This window comes from Rhinoraja longicauda, chromosome 5 (genome assembly GCF_053455715.1).
Source record: "Rhinoraja longicauda isolate Sanriku21f chromosome 5, sRhiLon1.1, whole genome shotgun sequence".
Classification (NCBI taxonomy): domain Eukaryota; kingdom Metazoa; phylum Chordata; class Chondrichthyes; order Rajiformes; family Arhynchobatidae; genus Rhinoraja; species Rhinoraja longicauda.
The window spans coordinates 84,731,438-84,752,880 of record NC_135957.1 but is presented as its reverse complement, the minus strand read 5'-3'; the positions used below and the strand labels follow the sequence as shown (position 1 = coordinate 84,752,880).

General features: G+C 45.7%; 1 protein-coding gene across 1 annotated transcript in view; it reads right to left on the bottom strand.

Moving 5' to 3' along the window:
• Positions 1-21,443, bottom strand: part of armc2 (armadillo repeat containing 2) — a 93,032-nt gene that overhangs the window by 22,977 nt on the left and 48,612 nt on the right. Inside the window, exons 11-12 of the mRNA XM_078400255.1 lie at positions 15,911-16,056; positions 11,848-11,947 (exon numbers count right to left, since the gene is read on the bottom strand). Coding sequence (XP_078256381.1) covers positions 11,848-11,947; positions 15,911-16,056 — 246 coding nt within the window. The remainder of the gene's footprint in view (positions 1-11,847; positions 11,948-15,910; positions 16,057-21,443) is intronic.

The following is a 21,443-nucleotide window of genomic DNA, read 5'->3' as shown; positions in this document are numbered from 1 at the left end:
AGTGGAGAAAGCTGATGGCATGTTGGCCTTCATGACAAGAGAAGTTGAGGAAAAACTTTTTTACTCCAAGAGTTGTAAATCTGTGGAATTCTCTGCCTCAGAAGGCAGTGGAGGCCAATTCTCTGGATGCTTTCAAGAGAGAGTTAGATAGAGCTCTTAATGATAGCGGAGTCAGGGGGTATGGGGAGAGGGCAGGAACGGGGTACTGATTGTGGATGATCAGCCATGATCACGTTGAATGGCAGTGCTGGCTCGAAGGGCTGAATGGCCTCCTCCTGCACCTATTGTCTATTGCTTTCACTGCTGTTGATTGAGGCTGGGATTGAGAATCTCCTGCTCCTTTGCAAATGAGCTCTTTTATATTCAGCTGCAGAAGCTGCCGTACTCTAGTCCAAGATCTTACACATAAAACCAAGAATGATACCGCAGCCAAGCCTCGATCATTTGATCGGTTCTTGGACTAAAGCCATGACCTTCTGATTCAGAGACAAGTTGAATTTGCTGTGTTAAGCCAAAATTATTAACCAGTCGGTTCTCAGCTATCTCGGCTGACAAAACAATCTTGCATTTTGGATCTTTCATCTGTCCAAGGTTGGTTGCAAAGTTACAATACGTGCAAATTTATTTTGTTTTGTTCAAAATGAACTTATGTTCTTGAGACTCATTAAGTGCTGGAGTCAGGAGCATCTCTGACCCAATGAAAACAAAAATGTGCAAAGTTGGAGATTCTGCAGGTTGAAACAAGTGTTATTGTGTAGGAAGAATCTGCAGGTGCTGGTTTACACTGAAGATAGACACAAAATGTTGGAGTAACTCAGCAGGACAGGCAGATCTCTGGAGAGAAGGAATGGGTGACGTTTCGGGTCAAGACCCTTCTTCAGACTGAAAGTAGAGGGGGGGGGGATGAGGGGGGAGGAACTGGAGGTAGGAAAAGAGGGCAAGTACAATAACATTGAAGAAGTTTGAAGAAGTGTCTCGTCCCAAAACTTTACCTATTCCTCTTCTCCAGAGATGCTGCTTGACCCGCTGAGTCACTCCAGCATTTTGTTCCTATCTTCGGTGTACACCTGTATCTTTTTCACACAAAGGGTGGTAGGCGTATGGATCGAACTGCTGGAGGAGGTAGTTGAGGCAGGTACCATTGCCATTTTAAGAGACATTTAGAGAGGCACATGGATGGGACGGGTTTAGCGGGACATAGACCAAACGCAGGCAAGTGGGACTAGTGTAGATGGGGCATGTTGGCCGGTGTGGGCAAGTTGGGCCGAAAGACCTGTTTCCACGCTGTATCACTCCATGACGCTGTTGCAGCAGCAGCAATCAGCAGCAGCAATCAGCAGTAGCAGCAGCAGCAATCAGCAGTAGCAGCAGCAGCAATCAGCAGTAGCAGCAGCAGCAATCAGCAGTAGCAGCAGCAGCAGCAATCAGCAGTAGCAGCAGCAGCAAGCAGCACCTAGCTGCGTTGCTTGGGAAGTAGTGTGTGGGGATTGTGTGGGGATAGTAAGGAGTAAGACCTGTGTGATCTCCCGGACTAGTTTCGATCGCCTAGCTTGGGGTCGGAGAGGAATTTCCCGGATTTTTTCCCAAATTGGCCTGGGTTTTTTATCCGGTTTTTCGCCTCTCCCTGGAGATCACTCAGTTCTTTTGGGTGGGCGGTTGGAGCGGTTGGAGTAGCGGCCGGGCGGTAGGTTTAGTAACCGAGCGCGGGGCTTTGTTTGGAGAGTATGACTGCCAGGGCAGTTTTTTGTTCTGGGTGTCAGATGTGGGGAATCTGGGAGTCTGATAGTCTTCCAGACATCCACATCTGCGCCAGGTGTGACGAGATGGGGCTCCTAAGGGACCGTATTAGGAACCTGGAGCGGCAGATTGATGACCTCCGTCTGATCAGGGAGAGTGAGGAGGTTATAGATAGGAGTTACAGGGAGGTGGTCACTCCTAGACCACGGGAGGTAGACAAGTGGGTCACTGTTAGGGGGGGCAAGGAACAGAGGCAGGGACTAGGGAGTACCCCGGTGGCTGTACCCCTTGGAAATAAGTACTCCTGTTTAAGTACTGTTGGGGGGGACAGCCTACCTGGGGGCAACGACGGTGCCCGGGCCTCTGGCAAGGAGTCCGGCCCTGTTGCTCAGAAGGGTAGGGAAAGGAAGAGGAGAGCAGTAGTAATAGGGGACTCTATAGTGAGGGGGTCAGATAGGCGTTTCTGTGGACGCAGTCGGGAGACCCGGATGGTGGTTTGCCTCCCTGGTGCCGGTGTCCGGGATGTGTCTGAGCGTGTCCAGGATATCCTGAAAGGGGAGGGAGAGGAGCCAGAGGTCGTGGTACATATAGGTACCAACAATATAGGTAGGATAAGGGAAGAGGTCCTGAAAGGAGAATTCAGGGGGCTAGGAAGAGAGTTAAAAAAAAGGACTTCCAAAGTAATAATCTCAGGCTTACTGCCTGTGCCACGCGATAGTGAGAATAGGAATGGAGTGAGGTGGAGGATAAATATGTGGCTGAGGAACTGGTGCAGGGAGCAGGGTTTCAAGTTTCTGGATCATTGGGACCTCTTCTGGGGGAAGTATGACCTGTACAAAAAGGACGGGTTGCATCTGAACCCGAGGGGAACCAATATCCTGGCGGGGAGATTTGCTAAAATAACTGCGGAGACTTTAAACTAGTACGGTTGGGGGGAGGGACTCAAACACAGATAGCTAATAGGCAGTGTGTGAGGCAGGAGGCAGAAAAGGGAAACACTCAGACCCAATATGTAGGAGAGAAAGAAGGAAAAAGAAATAAACTGAGAATAAGAAATGATGGGTCCCTTAAATGTGTATATTTTAATGCTAGGAGCATTGTAAGAAAGGTGGATGAGCTTAGAGCCTGGATTGACATCTGGAAGTATGATGTTGTGGCGATCAGTGAAACATGGTTGCAGGAGGGTTGCGATTGGCAATTAAATATTCCAGGATTTCATTGTTTCAGATGTGATAGAATCGGAGGGGCAAGAGGTGGGGGTGTTGCATTGCTTGTCAGGGAGGATATCACAGCAGTGCTTTGGCAGGACAGACTAGAAGGCTCGATTAAGGAGGCTGTTTGGGTGGAACTCAGAAATGAGAAAGGTTTAGCAACACTTATAGGGGTGTATTATAGACCGCCAAATAGGGAACGAGAATTGGAAGAGCAAATATGTAAGGAGATAGCAGATATTAGTAGTAAGCACAGAGTGGTGATTGTGGGTGATTTCAATTTTCCGTATATAGACTGGGAATCACATTCTGTTAAAGGGCTGGATGGTTTGGAGTTTGTAAAATGTGTGCAGGATAGTTTTTTGCAGCAATACGTAGAGGTGCCTACCAGAGAAGGGGCAGTGTTGGACCTCCTGTTAGGAAATGAGATGGGTCAGGTGACGGAGGTATGTGTTGAGGAGCACTTTGGGTCTAGTGATCATAATGCCATTAGTTTCAATATCATTATGGAGAAGGTCAAATCTGGACCAAGGGTTGAGATTTTGGATTGGAGAAAGGCTAATTTTGAGGAGATGAGAAAGGATTTAAAAGGAGTGAAATGGAAATTGTTGTTTTATGAAAAGGATATAATAGAGAAATGGAGGATATTTAAAGGTGAAATTTTGAGAGTACAGAGTCTTTATGTCCCTGTTCGGTGGAAAGGAAAGAATAATAATTTGAAAGAGCCATGGTTTTCCAGGGAAATTGGACACTTGGTTCGGAAAAAGAGGGAGATATACAATAAATATAAGCGGCAGGGAGTAAATGAGGTTCTTGAGGAATATAAAGAATGTAAAAGGAATCTTAAAAAGGAAATTAGAAAAGCGAAAAAAAGATATGAGGCTGCTTTGGCAAATAATGTAAAAGTAAACCCCAAGGGGTTCTACAGATATGTCAATAGCAAAAGGATAGTGAGGGATAAAATTGGTCCATTAGAGAGTAAGAGTGGACAGCTATGTGCTGAGCCGGAAGAAATGGGGGAGATATTAAACAATTTCTTTTCTTCGGTATTTACCGAGGAGAAGGATATTGAATTATGTGAGGTAAGCGAAACAAGTAGAGTAGTGATGGAAATTAGGAGGATTAAAGAAGAGGAGGTACGGACACTTTTGAAGAATATAAAAGTGGATAAGTCTCCAGGTCCTGATAGGATATTCCCTAGGACATTGAGGGAAGTTAGTGCAGAAATAGCAGGGGCTATGACGGAAATATTTCAAACGTCATTAGAAACAGGGATGGTGCCGGAAGATTGGCGCATTGCGCATGTTGTGCCTTTGTTTAAAAAAGGTTCTAAAAGTAAACCTAGCAATTATAGACCTATTAGTTTGACGTCTGTGGTGGGAAAATTAATGGAAAAGATACTTAGGGACAATATATATAATTATTTGGATAATCAAGGCCTGATTAGAAACAGTCAACATGGATTTGTGCCTGGAAGGTCATGTTTGACTAATCTTCTTGAATTTTTTGAAGAGGTTACCAGGGAAATTGATAAGGGCAAGGCTGTGGATGTTGTCTATATGGACTTCAGTAAGGCATTTGACAAGGTTCCACATGGAAGGTTGATTAAGAAGGTTAAATCGTTGGGTATTAATAGTGAGGTTGCAAGATGGATTCAACAATGGCTGAATGGGAGATACCAGAGGGTAACGGTTGACAATTGTATGTCAGGTTGGAGGCCAGTGTCTAGTGGAGTGCCCCAAGGATCTGTGTTGGGTCCACTGTTGTTTGTCATTTACATTAATGATCTGGATGATGGTGTGGCAAATTGGATTAGTAAATATGCAGATGATACTAAGATAGGTGGAGTAGTTGATAGTGAGGTAGATTTTCAAAGTCTACAGAGAGACTTGGGCCTTTTGGAAGGGTGGGCTGAAAGATGGCAGATGGAGTTTAATGCTGATAAGTGTGAGGTGCTGCATTTTGGTAGGACAAATCAAAATAGGACGTACAGGGTAAATGGTAGGGAATTGAGGAATGCAGTGGAACAGAGGGATCTGGGAATAACTGTGCATTGTTCCCTGAAGGTGGAATCTCATGTGGATAGGGTGGTGAAGAAGGCGTTTGGTATGCTTGCCTTTATAAATCAGAGCATCGAGTATAGAAGTTGGGATGTAATGTTGAAATTGTACAGGGCATTGGTGAGGCCAAATCTGGAGTATGGTGTGCAGTTCTGGTCGCCAAATTATAGGAAGGATGTCGACAAAATGGAGAGGGTACAGAGGAGATTTACTAGAATGTTGCCTGGGTTTCAAGTCAAGTCAAGTCAATTTATTTGTATAGCACATTTAAAAACAACCCACGTTGACCAAAGTGCTGCACATCTGACTAGGAAAAAAAAGAAACATACAGTGGCAGACAGCCAAAACACAACGGCGCGGCCATCTTGAACAAAATGTTAATTCAATCACCCACAGTCCAACAACAAAAGCATTAAATAAGCATCAAAATTACACCCCCAAAAAAACCCCCAAAAACACAGTCCAACAATAAAAGCACTAAACAGGCACCCAAATTACCCAACCCCAAAACCCCCCAAAACACAGTCCAACAATAAAAGCATTAAATAGGCATTCAAATCACACAACCCCAAAACCCCCAAAAACACAGTCCAACAATAAAAGCGCTAAACAGGCATTCAAATTACACAACCCCAAAACCCCCTTAGCACTTAGGCTACAGAGAGAGGTTGAACAGGTTGGGTCTTTATTCTTTGGAGCGTAGAAGGTTGAGGGGGGACTTGATAGAGGTTTTTAAAATTTTGAGAGGGACGGACAGAGTTGACGTGGGTAGGCTTTTCCCTTTGAGAGTGGGGAAGATTCCAACAAGGGGACATAGCTTCAGAATTGAGGGACAAAGGTTTAGGGGTAACATGAGGGGGAACTTCTTTACTCAGAGAGTTGTGGCTGTATGGAATGGGCTTCCGGTGGAAGTGGTGGAGGCTGGCTCGATTTTATTATTTAAGAGTAAATTGGATAGGTATATGGATAGGAGGGGATTGGAGGGTTATGGTCTGAGTGCAGGTAGATGAGACTAGGTCAGGGAGAATGGTCGGCATGGACTGGTAGGGCCGGACAGGCCTGTTTCCATGCTGTAGTTGTTATATGTTATATGTTATATGTTATCTGCAGTTCCTTCCTACACAATAACACTTATTCAACCTGCAAAATGCCCTACTTTGCACTTTTCTGTGCACTATGCAGGTCAATTTCAATGAGAAGCACAGTTGATTTTATTTTAAAATGGAAATTAGATCGTGAAGCACACAAAAATGTGGCTGCTGGCTTTAAGCAGCCCCCTCAAACTGTGTATGCCTGTGTTGCAATGATAGATAAGGAAAGCAACAAGAAGCACACGTTCACTGGAGAGCTAAGGAGAAGCCTTCAGCTTTATCTTGTCCTACTCCCTCAAGTACTCCAACAGATTATTCTCCAACGTGGCCTTCTTAAGAGGTATCAGTTGCGCGCGATTAAGTACTTATCCTCCTGTAGGTTTAGGTTTATTATGTTCGCCTGTGCCAAAATACAGGGAAGAGATTTGTTTTGCATGCTGTCCAAACAGATCAGATACATAGTATACATAGATACAATGAAGTTAAACTCACTACAATAAGTGGAGCAAAGGGGAAGATTCAGAGTGCTAGAATATAGTTCTCAGCATTTTAGGGCGGCACGGTGGCGCAGCGGTAGAGTTGCTGCTCCAATGTCCGCAATGGGGTAGAGGTGAATCGGACAGTACCCTAGCTAATGGAAGGACTGCTCACAAGCCCTGATAACAGAGGGGAAGAAGCTGTTCATGAGTCTGGTGGTGCGTGCTTTCAAGCTTCTGCATCCTTAGTAACATCCTAACTAATCAAGCACCTGTCAATCACCGTTTTAAAAATACCCAATGTCTTGGCCTCTACAGCCATTTGTGGCAATGAACTCCACAGATTCACCGCCCTCTGGCTGAAGAAATTCCTCCTCATCTCCATTCCAAAGATATGTCCTCTCATTCTGAAGCTATGACCTCTGGTCTAGACTCTCCCACCACTGGAAACATCCTATCTATCTAGGCCCTTTCCTATGTTAGTTGTAGCATTTCTAAATCCTCATCCCAGTCACATTGTAGGTGGGATCCTCCCATGTATATTTTAATTGAACCCAAACTGGAAGCAGTTCAGTTTCAAACAGTCAGCAACCTCGTGAAGCCATGATCGGTATTTTCATCAACTCTATAAAGTCCGATTCCTGGGAGCAAGCGGAATTATGACTCGTTTGGATACATCCCTCCAAATAAACTGAACTAAGTAATCCCACAGTGAGATGGTTTTTATTTCCTTCATTTTTGTTCCCGCTTTTCGAATTAGTTGTATGATGTTAACTAACGTTTTAAGCATTTTGTGGTGCCGTGCGTGAAGTCTGTAATGATGTCTCATGTGGTTCAAAAATTGATTTGGTTCATTTCTGATCGATTCTGAAGCATTGAGCTAGCAGAGTGTGAATGGCAACCAGTTCCTTCTCTTCCAATCATAGAGTAATGGAGTTACAAAGCGAGACGGCATGAAAACAGACCCTTCGGCCTAACTTGCACAATGCCTCCAGTGCCGGACATTTTCCACCCTGAGTGAAAGGTTCTGACTGTCTACGCATCACAACATAGATATGTATCACAACATGTCTCACACTAATGTAGATAGAAACATAGAAAATAGATGCAGTTGGAGGCCATTAGGCCCTTCGAGCCAACACCGCCATTCATTGTGATCACGGCTGATCATCCACAATTATAATTTTATACATCTCAATAAGATCCCCTCTCATCCTTCTAAACTCCAGTGAAGACAAGCCCAGTCTTTCCAATCTTTCCTCATATGACAGTCCCGCCATCCCGGGGATTAACCTGGTGAACCTACGCTGCACTGCCTCAATAGCAAGGACGTCCTTCCTCAAATTAGGAGACCAAAACTGCACACAATTCTCCAGAGTATTCATAAATTGATATACCTCTATCAAGTATCCCCTCAACCTCCAGCATGTATAAATGTTCATACACATCCCCAGAGAGGAATTATTCCAATATTTCGGTCATGCTACAATTAGTATCAGGTGGCAGAAACCCAAATGATAGGAATAATATAAACTTATGTGTGACTTGAAAGTCATGAAATTATGACATACCCACATATAGAGTACAGAACAATAGGTCAATATCACCAACAACTGCAGGACCGCCCATATTGAAGCAACGAACCTACGCCTTCACTTCCTTACAAGGCTTAGGAGGTTCAGCATGCCCCCTTCAACTCTCACCAACTTCTACAAGTGCAACCGAGAAAGCATTTTATCAGGATGCATCACAGCTTGGTTTGGGAACAGCTCCATCCACGACCGCAAGAAATTGCAGAGAATCGTGGACGCAGCCCAGATCATCACACAAACCGACCTCCCTTCCACTGACTCCATCCACAGTGACGCTGCCTCGGCAAGGCCAGCAGCATAATCAAGGACCAGTCGCACCCCGACCGCTCCCTCTTCTCCCATCGGGCAAAAGGTACAGAAGTGTGAAAACGCACACCTCCAGATTCAGGGACATTTTCTTCACAGCTGTTATCAGGCAACTGAATCATCCTACCACAACCAGAGCAATCCTGGACTACTATCTACCTCATTGGAGACGCTCGGAGTAAGCTCAATCGGACTTTTCTGGCTTTACCTTGCACTAAACGTTATTCCTTTATCCTGTATCTGTACACTGTGGACAGCTCAAATGTAATCATGTATTGTCTTTCTGCTGGCTGGATAGCATGCAACGAAAGCTTTGTTGCAACGAAAGCAACGAAGGTTCTGCTGCAGTTGTACAGGGCATTGGTGAGACCACACCTGGAGTATTGCGTACAGTTTTGGTCTCCTAATCTGAGGAAAGACATTCTTGCCATAGCGGGAGGTCAGAGAAGGTTTACCAGATTGATTCCTGGGATGGCAGGACTTTCATAAGAAGAAAGACTGGATAGACTCGGCTTGTACTCGTTGGAATTTAGAAGATTGAGGGGGGATCTTATAGAAACTTACAAAATTCTTAAGGGGTTGGACAGGCTAGGTGCAGGAAGATTTTTCCCGATGTTGGGGAAGTCCAGAACAAGGGGGTCACAGTTTAAGGATAAGGGGGAAGTCTTTTAGGACCGAGATGAGAACATTTTTTTTCACACAGAGAGTGAATCTGTGGCATTCTCTGCCACAGAAGGTAGTTGAGGCCAGTTCATTGGCTATATTTAAGAGGGAGTTAGATGTGGCCCTTGTGGCTAAAGGGATCAGGGGGTACGGGGAGAAGGCAGGTACAGGATACTGAGTTGGATGATCAGCCATGATCATATTGAATGGCGGTGCAGGCTCGAAGGGCCGAATGGCCTACTCCTGCACCTATTTTCTATGTTTCTATGTTTTCACTGTACCTTGGTACACTTGACAATAAAATAAATAAACCAAATATTATTAAATGGAAAAAGTCTAAAACTACGTATATGTTCCAGAAGATATTGTTTGCCCTTATTCTATTTATGCAATGTTAGAGTTGGTATGCAGATTTAAATAACCATTTAATGTTAACTCTATTGTTGAAGCCACATCAATAGATATTGCCCTTTTAGGAGTAGTATATAAAGAACAAAGTACATATTGTACATCGACAATGTTAAGGACATTCCTATACAGAACAATGATATTTTAAACACTGCATTTTGTTTACAATTTTAAGCCACACCAAGATTAAACTGGAAAGGATGAAATAAAGATTTTTATCAGACTTATCAAGAGAGGCAGTAAAAACGTTATCATTTTGTTTACAGGAGCGTAGGAGGCCAACGGGTGACCTTGTAGAGGTGTATAAAATCAGGAGGGACATAGATAAGGTGAATAGCCACAGTCATTTTCCCAGGGTAGGGAAGCCTAAAAATAGCAGGCGTAGGAATAAGGTGAGAGGGGAAAGATTTATAAGGAGTCCAGGGAGCAATTGTTTCGCACAGAGGGTGGTGGGTGTATGGAACGAGCTGCCAGAGGAAGTGGCAGAGGCAGGTGCAATAATGACTTTTGAAAAAACTTTGAAGGACATGTACATGGATAGGAAAGGTTTGGAGGATATGGGGTTGAGAGGGAAAAATAGATCTGAAGAAGGGTCTCGACCCGAAACGTCACCCATTCCTTCTCTCCAGAGACGCTGCCTGTGCTGCTGAGTCACTCCAGCTTTTGGTATCTGTCATTGATCAGCCATGATGGAATGACATAATTCTGCTCCTATGACATGAACTTATGAATTTATGAAATGGTCCAGTTGATCTGGCTTGATTAGGCAACTAATCGCAGGGTGGATAATGTCCAACACTAGAGGCACAGCTATAAGGTGAGAGGGGGAAAGTTTACATAGGCACATGGGAGTGCAGGGAATGGAGGGGTCTGGCAGATAAGGTCAGTTTAACGTTGTTAAACATTGTGGGCCGAGGAATCTGTTCCTGTGTTGTACTGTTCAGTGTCGGAATAAAAACTGCAGACGTTGGTTTAAATCGAAGGTCGACACAAAATGCTGGAGTAACTCAGCGGGTCAGGCAGCATCTGGGGAGAGAAGGGATGGGTGACGTTTCGGGTCGAGACCCCTCTTTGGACTGAGTTACTGCCGCTGAGTTACTCCAGCATTTTGTGTCCACCCTGCACTGTTCTGTGTTCTGTTTTATTTATGCCCCAATTTACAAATTGCTGCAGAACCCCATTACTTGTAATACAAAAGGACCATGCCCATAACAACTGACAGATGCACAAACACCCCCTTTACAATCGTCCCTTCCACGCTCAGCAAGTTCACTGTAATCCCATACCCTTGTTCAGAGTGGAGACTCTTCTTCAGAATCAGCACCCTGCTTTTTCGAATTACAGAGTAGTTCTCCATCCAAGCTATGAAACTTTTCCATAAATCAACACCAAATATTTGACTTGACCAGTGGGAGACAAGAAAACGGTTTGCGCATGATCCACTCGGACATACAATGAAGTCTGACTAATTGTCCTGATGCCACCAGTCCATTCCCTCCACTGATGCTACCTTACCTGCCGAGTTCTTCCAGCACTTTGTGTTTTAGACAATAGACAATAGGTGCAGAAGTAGGCCATTCGGCCCTTCGAGCCAGCACCGCCATTCAATGTGATCATGGCTGATCATTCTCAATCAGTACCCCGTTCCTGCCTTCTCCCCATACCCCCTGACTCCGCTATCCTCAAGAGTTCTATCTAGCTCTTTCTTGAATGCATTCAGAGAATTGGCCTCCACTGCCTTCTGAGGCAGAGAATTCCACAGATTCACAACTCTCTGACTGAAAAAGTTTTTCCTCATCTCCGTTCTAAATGGCCTACCCCTTATTCCTAAACTGTGGCCCCTTGTTCTGGACCCCCCCCCCAACATTGGGAACATGTTTCCTGCCTCTAACGTGTCCAACCCCTTAATAATCTTATACTTTTTGCTAAAGGGAAAAAAATATCTTCTGTTTGGTAGACATAAAATGCTGGGGTAACTCAGCGGGTCAGGCAGCAATTCAGGAGAGAAGGAATGGGTGACTTTTCGGGTCGTGATCGTTCTTCAGTCTGAAGAAGAGTCTCGACTCGAAACGTCGCCCATTCCTTCTCTCCAGAGATGCTGCCTGACCCGCTGAGTTACCCCAGCATTTTGTGTCTACCTTCGATTTTAACCAGCATCTGCAGTTTTTTCCTGCACAAATATCTTCTGTTCCCCGGTTATCAAAAGAAATCCTTTGTAAAATGATACCCACAATAGGTAAAGCCCTGGTTCTCAAACAACTGAGGAGGTAAAATCCAGGACTTGCAGCGACTGTAAAACTAACCTGCTTCCTTTGGTGTCTGTGGAGGATGGTCAAAAATAATTGGTAGCAGCTGAAACATTCGGACAACACAAGGCAGAAATCATTGTAGGCTGAAAGTTTGCTGCAAAGAGAGATGAATTAAGTTATTTGAGTGATAACAATGCGATTTTGCAAGAGGTTGATATACTAGAGTCAAACAGCAAGGAAACAGGCTCTTCAACCCCTGCTTGCCCATGCCAGACCAAGGTGCCCATCTACACGGGTCTCGCCTGCCTGCATTTGACCCACATCCCTCTCAACCTTTTCTATCCATCTCCATCATGGTCTGGTTTGGCTCAGCTACCAAGCACGACATCCGGAGGCTGCAATGGATCGTTCGCACAGCTGAGAAGATTGTTGGCTGCAACCTTCCCCCCATTGACGAACTGTACGCAGCAAGGGCCAGGAAGCGAGCGGGCAAGATCATCTCTGACCCCTCTCACCCTGGCCACAAACTCTTTGAAGCACTTCCCTCTGCAAGGCGACTCCGGACTGTCAAAGCAGCCACAGCCAGACATAAAAACAGCTTTTCCCCCACAAGCAGTAGCTCCACTCAATAACCAAACGTCTGTCGTCTCTTTTTGCTCTGGTTTATTTCACTCATGTTTAAACCGTAACGTTGTATTCTTAATGTTTTAATTGTTTTATGCTTTATTCTTTATTGTTTACTGTATGTTCGTGTTGTTACTTGCGAGTGGAGCACCAAGGCACATTCCTTGTATGTGTACATACTCGGCCAATAAACTTATTCATTCATTCATACCCGTCTAAATGACTTAAATGTTGTTATAGTTTCTATCTCTACTACCTCCTCCAGCAGCTCTTTCCATAAACCCACCACCCTCTGTGTGAAAAAGCTGCCCCTCAGATTTCCATTAAATCTTTGCCCTCTCACCTTAAACCTATGTCCCATGGTTCCTGACTCCCCTCCTCTGGGTAAGAGACTCTGTGTGTCTACCCAATCAATTCCCCTCATGATCTTTTTCCCCCTCTATAAGATCGCCTCTCATCCTCCTGTGCTCCAAGGAATAAAGTCCTAGCCTGCCCAACCTCTCTCTGTGGCCCAGGTCTTCAAGACCCGGCAACATTCTTGTACTGTGCCGAGTTTCTCGACCCTGCGTCGGATTCATTTTTCTGCTTGAAGTGACTCCATCCAAAGGCAACATGTTGTAGCCTCCCAAATTAGTGTTCACGTCGCCCAAAATTCCTGTTTGAATCACTCCAATATTTCATCTCTGCTAAAGTACCAAAGGATCTCTTGTCAAAGTCACTCATGGCACCCGAGGTATTGAGACATAGGTAATAAATCCATGTCCTTCTCAACATGTGCTTAGTCTATGACGCCGGCCGTCTTCGGAGGCTGCAGGAGCGGCTGCGACTCGCCTTAGGCTCGGGCCGCGTGGATGCCGACATCGGGAGCTCCGGCAGCGGCAGCGTGTTCGCCCGCCCCGGATCGCGGGGCTTGAGTCGAGGACATTTCACTGTCCGGCGCGGCCTAAAATAGGCCGCGGGATTTTTCTCTGCTGGGCGGGGGCTTCAATGTCGGGAGCCGTGGCCGCCCCGACATGCAGCAACAGCGGCAGCGTGTTCGCCCACCCCGGATCGTGGGGCTTGGGTCGGCCCGCTGCGGACCGTCCGGCGCGGCCTGCAACCACAACGACCTGACCGCGGGAGAAGACGGCAGGGGAAGGGAAAAGACATTGTGGCCTTCCATCACAGTGAGGAGAGGACTGGAGGAGACTCACTCTGATGGATGTTTCTTTGATGGATGTTTCTTTTTTTGTGTGTTTTTGGGGGTTGTGTGGTTTGCCTATTTTGATGCTTTGTTGTGTGGTCTGCCTATTTTGATGCTTTTGTTGTTGGACTGTGGGTGACGGAATTTCGTCCAATTTGGATGACAAATAAAGCTATCTTGAATCTTGGTTAGAGCCTTCGGCCCAACTTGTCCAACAAAATGCCCCATCTTAGGGCATCCCATTTGCCTGCATTTGGCCCATAGCCCTCCAAAGAGTTGTTAATTTGTGGAATTCTCTGCCACAGAAGGCAGTGGAGGCCAATTCACTGGACGAATTTAAAAGAGAGTTAGATAGAGCTCTAGGGGAAAGCAGAAAGGTCAGACTTGGAGTACGAGGGGGAGTTGAAGTGCTCAGCCACCGGAAGATCAGGTTGGTTAAGGCGGACTGAGCGGACCTGATCTCCTGGTGCCAGAGCACTTCAACTCCCCCTCCCACTCCCGGTCTGATCTTTCTGTCATGGGCCTCCTCCAGTGTCATAGTGAGGCCCACCGCAAATTGGAGAAACAGCACTTCATATTTCGCTTGGGCAGCTTACAGCCCAGTGGTATGAACATTGACTTCTCTAACTTTAGATAGTTCCTCTGTCCCTCTCTCCCCCTCCCCTTCCCAGTTCTCCCACAGTCTTCCTGTCTCCACCTATATCCTTTCTTTGTCCCGCCCCCCCTGACATCAGTCTGAAGAAGGCTCTCAACCCGAAACGTCACCCATTCCTTCTCTCCAGAGATGCTGGCTGACCCGCTGAGTTACTCCAGCATTTTGTGATGCTCTGGGAGCTCGTTCCATATACTGTATACCTACAAACCGCTGAGTGACAAAGTTGCCCCTCAGGTTCCTATTAAATCTTTCCCCTCTCACTTTAATGATTCAATGATACTTTATTGTCACATGTACCCAGGTACTTCCTATGTTTCAAGGTTTCAAGCTCAGTTTATTGCCAAAAGTACCAATTATGGTACAGTGAAATTCAGATTACCATGCACCCATACTAAAAAAAGCAACAAGACACACAACTACATAAAAGTTAACATAAAGTAATAATTACGCAGATTCTAATCTGGGTGCTAAATAGGGCGGCACTGTGGCGCAGCGGTAGAGTTGCTGTCTCACAGCGCCAGAGACACGGGTTCGGTCTCGGTTAACTCAACCGGACCCAGTTAACTCATCCCTTCCCACCCAAACCACCCCCTTCCCAGGTACCTTCCCCTGCAACCGCAGGAGATGCAACACCCGTCCCTATACCTCCTCCTTTGACTCTGTCCAGGGACCCCGACAGTCCTTTCAGGTTAGGCAGAGGTTCACTTGCACCTCCTCTAACCTCATCTACTGTATCCGTTGCTCAAGATGTGGACTCTTATACATCACCGAGACCAAACGCAGACTGGGCGATCGTTTCGCGGAACACCTTCGCTCAGCCCGCCTGAACCTACCTGATCTCCCGGTTGCTGGACACTTTAATTCTCCTTCCCATTCCCACACTGACCTTTCTGTCCTCGGTCTCCTCCATTGTCAGAGTGAGGCTAAACGCAATATTGGAGGAACAGCATCTCATATTTGGCTTGGGCAGCTTACAGCCCAGTGGTATGAATATTGATTTCTCTCACTTCAGGTAGCCCCGGCATTCCCTCTCTCTCTATCCCTCCCCCACCCAAGTCGCACCAGCTTCTCATTTTCACCCTGTTTCCTTTATCATCATTACATTTTTGCATATCTTTCATTCATTGTTCTTTATCTCTCCACATCACCGTCCATATCTCTCGTTTCCATTATCCGTAACCAGTCTGAAGAAGGGTCTCGACCCCAAACGTCACCCATTCCTGCTCTCCAGAGATGCTGCCTGTCCCGTTGAGTTAATCCAGCTTTTTGTGTCTATAACCAGGGTTCGATCCTGACTAAGGGCGCTGATTGTACGGAGTTTATACGTTCTCCACGTGACAGTGTGGGTTTTCTCCGGGTGCTCAGGTTTCTTCCCACACTCCAAAGACGTACAGGTTAATTTGCTTCGGTAAAATGTAAATTGTCCCTAGTGTGTGTAGGATAGCATTAGTGTGCGGGGATCGCCGGTTGGTGCGGACTCGGTGGGTCGAAGGACCTGTTTCCCTGCTCTATCTCTAAACTAAAAAAAACGAAATTAATTCATAAGCACAGGTGATTTAAAGCAAGGATTTAAAGCAAAATTAGATATGAGGGAAATGTTTTAAATTATTTAGAGATTTCCAACAGTTGCTCACTGAATGTTTTTATCCTATTACCTGAATATTCTGGCCACGTTCAGACAAATGTCTTTGTCGTTTATGTGCTGCTCCATTATCACACACAGTTCTGATAGTGCTCCAGTGCCGAGGAACCGTGAACGGGACTGTGGGAGGTCCGCCAAGTTTCGCAGAGTAGCTGTGACCTTCCAATGAAAAAAAACACATATAATTCAAAAACAGGATCATTCCCAAAACATTGTTTACAAATCTGACTTAATTCCATTTTAAATAATTTTTATTTTACATTTATTTGACAATTAAAGGAAAACGGGAAAAACTATGTCACTAGACATTGAAGTAAAGAAGTGGGCATTTAAGAGAATAAAACACTTTTCAGGCTTCAGCAAAGCTCTGAGTGGCATTTATCAACAAAACCTTAAGATGGTCGCTGCCGGGTAAGATGATGGTGCGGGAGGCATCATGAGGCGGCAACAAGATGGCTGCTAGAAGCAAAGTCAAGATGGCCGCCAATGGAGAGGACACATGTCGATGGAATGTAAAGGAATGGTGGAATAAAACAAGATTTCAAGGTTCAAGGACAGTTTATTGTCACATGTACCAGTTAAGGGCCTGTCCCACTTAGGCGATTTTTTTGGCGGCTGCCGGCGACTGTCAAAGTCGTAGCAGATCGCCAACATTTTCTTTTACCCGACGACAATGACCACAATGCCGAGTCAGGTCGAGATTACACCGTCTTCGGAAACGACGCAAAATTCCCACGCTGTCAATGCTTCTCCGGCGTCTTAATTTTCGCTGAAATCACTGACAAGTCGGTAAGTACTTGAGAGTTTTGAACTATAACATCTTGTATGGGTTGCTTAAAACCAAGCTTCACGGTAACAAGGCATAAACTGGATCAACAAGACACAGCCACATAAAATAAAAGTTAACATAAACACCCACCACAGTGGATTCTACATTCCTCACTGTGATGGAAGACAATAAAGTTCAACTTCTTCCTCTTGTTCTCCCGCTGTCGGGGCAGTCAAACCATTCGCAGTGAACCAGGTGATCAAAGCCCCTGCAGCCGATGATCGAAGCCCCCGTCAGGGTGATCGAAACTCCCGCGTCAGGGCGGTTGAAACGCTCACCGCGGCATGGAGCTCCCGAATCGGCCTCTTCTTACCAGAAACCGCGGGCTTCACGATGTTGAAGACCACAGGCCCCACGGTTGGAGCTTCGATCCCTGGCAAAGGGATCGCAAGCCCCGCGATGTTAAAGTCCCGCAGATACCCGCGGCTTGGAGCGCCCGTCGGTCTCCAGGAAAGGCCGCCAACTCCTCGATGTTAGGCCGCAGTGGGGACGGAGATACGATACGGGAAAAAAATCGCATCTCCGTCGAGAGAAGAGATTGAAAAAAAGTTTATGTTCAGTGTCCTTGAAGTGTGTTTATTATATTCGGACCAAGGCGAGAATCTGACATTAACATGTAGTTTTGTTTTCTCTCTATATAACTTTCTTTACTGATGTATTAAGCGGACAGATTAATAAACATTGGGGTTGCCCAGGTAACTCTGGGCACACGTGATCAGAGATATTCCCTTTCTCCTATCCTTCGCTCCCCAGCTTTCACTGACTTGTTTCCTCACCTGGGCAGCCTGCTGGCGCAGCGGTAGAGTTGCTGCCTCACAGCGCCAAAGACCCGGGTTCCATCCCGACTCCAGGTGCTGTCTGTGCGGAGTTTCCACGTTCTCCCCATGGCCTCGTGGGTTTTCTCCGAGATGTTCGCTTTCCTCCCGCATTCCAAAGACGAGTAGGTTTATAGGTTAATTGGCTTGGTATAAATGTAAATTGTCCCTACTGTGTGTAGGATAGTGTTAGTGTGCGGGGATCGCTGGTCGGTCCTGACTCGATGGGCCGAAGAGCCTGTTTCCACGCCGTATCTCTAAACTAAACTAAACCTGCCCAGTTCTGATTCCAGCCCTGAAATGTAAACAGTCCAAAGTTCTTTCTGCTGAGTGTTGCCAATACTTTCTGTTTTTGTTTCAGATTTCCATGTGCTTGATTTCCAATTTCTGTGTGGCTTGGCCACTTCAAATGCTATTACTTTGGCAAAAAGGCAGCATACTTACCAATCAGTGTGAAGCAAAGTTGATGTCTGGCAAAAACCTACTACAGTTTCTTTGGAAAAACAAAGTTATAAATCACCAGCTGCTCCATGAATAGGTTTTAAAAGCTGATTTATAAGAGGGACATCATTAAAAAAATGAAAGAACTTGAAATGTTCCAGAGATTCTGGACTAAAACTGCAAGTCTCAGTTGGACATTAAAAAGGATTCAATTTGCAATGTAGGTATTGACATTGGAGATAGACACAAAAAGTTGGAGTAACTCAGCGGGACAGGCAGCATCTCTGGAGAGAAGGATTGGGTGATGTTTCGGGTCAAGACTCAAATCTCCTTTGACATTAGAGGTGCTGTTTATAGTGTTTCAAAGAGATAGTCGAAACAGGTGTTGCACTGCATCTTTTTAATTTTTTGACTTCAGACTTTAGAGATACAACTCGGAAACAGGCCCTTCATCATTACTAAAGTTGAGGCAGCATGGTGGTGCAGCGGTAGAGTTGCTGCCTCACAGCGCCAGAAACCCGGGTTCAATCTTGACTAAAGGTGCAGTCTGTACGGAGTCTGTACGTTCTCCCCGTGACCGCATGGGTTTTCTCCGGGCGCTCCGGTTTCTTCCCACACTCCAGAGACATACAGGTTTGGAGGTTAATTGGCTTTGGTAAGATTATAAATTGTCCCTAGTGCGTAGGATAGTACAGGGTGATCGCTGGTCCGCGTGGACTCTGTGGGCTGAAGGGCCTGTTTATCTCTAAAGTCTAACCCCCCCGATACAATACTGAAAAGCAGACATCAATTACTCTGTTGATTTCTCCTGTCCTTCAAACGGGATGATTATTACTTCAGTGAATATCACAGTCACTGAAACAGGGTGTTCCTTCAATTCAAGCAAATTAAAATTCAAACGAAATAATCTTTACTTAGTCCAACAGCAGGTCAGGTAATGAAAAAAATTGCTTTTATAAAACCCTTATTGACTCAAAGCATTTCACAGATCAGTCGCAATGAAGCGTTGGGATGGTGCAAGCATGTATTTTGAGCATGCCAAATCGATCAAGTCAAGTCAAGTCAAGTTTATTGCCACATGCACAAGTGCGGTGGGAAACAGCGACAGTGACGATCCTGAAAGCAGCAGGATTGCGGGCATAAGGACAGGCATCACACTAAAACATAAAACTTATAAATTATACTGAACACGGACATGAATTCAAGATACAAAGTGCTGGAGTAACTCAGCGGGTCAGACATCTGTGGTGAACACATGTAGAAAAGAACTACAGATAGATGCTGGTTTATGCGGAAGATTGTCACCAAGTGCTGGAGTAACTCAGCAGGTTAGGCTGCATCTTTAGAAAATACTAGACCAAGTGGACCCGTTGGGCCAAACCTCTCCTGCATTGGTGCAGCACCCTCTCCCCCTCCCCCTCCTTCCTCTCCCCCTCCTCTTCCCCTCCTCTTCCCCTCCCCTCTCCTTCCCCTCCCCCCCTTTCTCTTCCCCTTCCCCAAACTCCGTCCCACTCAACCCCCCTTATCCTCCTCCCCCCCCTTCCCTCCACCCCCTCCCTCCCTCGGAGATAGATTTAAACTTTAAAATGTGAATAGCTTTAAAAATATAACAATGAAACTTCTTCCATTAGCACCAAAGGGACGACGGTGAGTAAGGGGGGCCTAAAATCCATATAGATGGATAGGTGACGTTTTGGTTCGGGACCCTACTACATACAAGGATGCATGGGTTCGTATCCCACTTCTGACACCATGTTCTCGTCCCATTCAATCCCCATGAGTCAAGCTGAAGCATAAATTCTTTATTGCGTGGATGCTCAGAGGATACAATACATCGTGCTGTCGTCTCCGGGCCTAGTTCCCTCCGACCCCCTGGTGGCTGAATCCCACCCGACCAACAGCTGGTTAGCATGTAGAAAAACCTGGACTGGATCAGGAACCGGATATACATCATCGAACACAGACACGATCAAGTCAGTTAATATGACTGACCACACAAATTGCTGTAGTAACTCAGTGGATCAGACAGCTCCTCTGGAGAACATGGATAGGTGATGTTTTGGGTCAGGACCCTTCTTCATATCAAAAAAGACAAAGCGCTGGAGTAATCAGCGGGTCAGGCGGCAAAGAAAAATGCTGTGCGAAAATACCGAGACATCTCTACAAAAATACACAATTATGAAACGTCCAATAGACAATAGACAATAGGTGCAGGAGGAGGCCATTCAGCCCTTCGAGCCAGCACCGCCATACAATGTGATCATGGCTGATCATTCTCAATCAGTACCCCGTTCCTGCCTTCTCCCCATACCCCCTGACTCCACTATCCTTAAGAGCTCTATCCAGCTCTCTCTTGAATGCATTCAGAGAATTGGCCTCCACTGCCTTCTGAGGCAGAGAATTCCACAGATTCACAACTCTCTGACTGAAAAAGTTTTTCCTCATCTCAGTTCAAAATGGCCTACCCCTTATTCTTAAACTGTGGCCCCTGGTTCTGGACTCCCCCAACATTGGGAACATGTTTCCTGCCTCTAACGTGTCCAACCCCTTAATAATCCAGAGTTGAGGTCCACCAAAATTGGAGTAGCTGACTCAGTATATTACCCCCAGCAGTGTGTTCTAACCTTGCTGACCTGACTTCAACATGGGATTTTACCGAAAGCTTCTGAGAATCCAAATACTGTGGGTGACCTTTCATTTCACTGCACATCTTGTATGTGTATGTGACAAATAAACTTGACGCGACTTGACTTGGTGGATGTTGGTGTTAACCTTTGTGCGGGATGTGCGCCTTGTCGCATTTTCTATGGTATGGCTGTATGGTAACTCGAATTTCACTGTACCTGAATTGGTACTTGTGACAATAAACTCGCCTTTGAGCATTTGAGCCGCTCACTAGAATTCTTAGTCCCCTACAGCTATGGACGCATTGTACATTGAAGTTGATTATTCACAAAATGCTGGAGTAACTCAGCAGGTCAGGCAGCATCTCAGGAGAGAAGGAATGGGTGACGTTTCGGGTCGAGACCCTACTACATACAAGGAGGCATGGGTTCGTATCCCACTTCTGACACCATGTTCTCGTCCCATTCAATCACCATGAGTCAAGCTGAAGCATAAATTCTGGGTCTCGACCCGAAACGTCACCCATTCCTTCTCTCCTGAGATGCTGCCTGACCTGCTGAGTTACTCCAGCATTTTGTGAATAAATACCTTCGATTTGTACCAGCATCTGCAGTTATTTTCTTACGTACATTGAAGTTGAGATCAGTAGATTTTTTTTGAGCGCCAAGGGAATATAGAGATCAGGCTAGAATGTGAACAAGTGTGTGGATCAATGGTAATACCACTGAAAGGCAGACCTGCCTCGAGAGAATACGTGCTCTATCATTGCACCTGTTTCTAACAATCTTATGATCCAAGGTCGATGCCAAGAAAGGCAATTGGAATTTCTCTGTTAT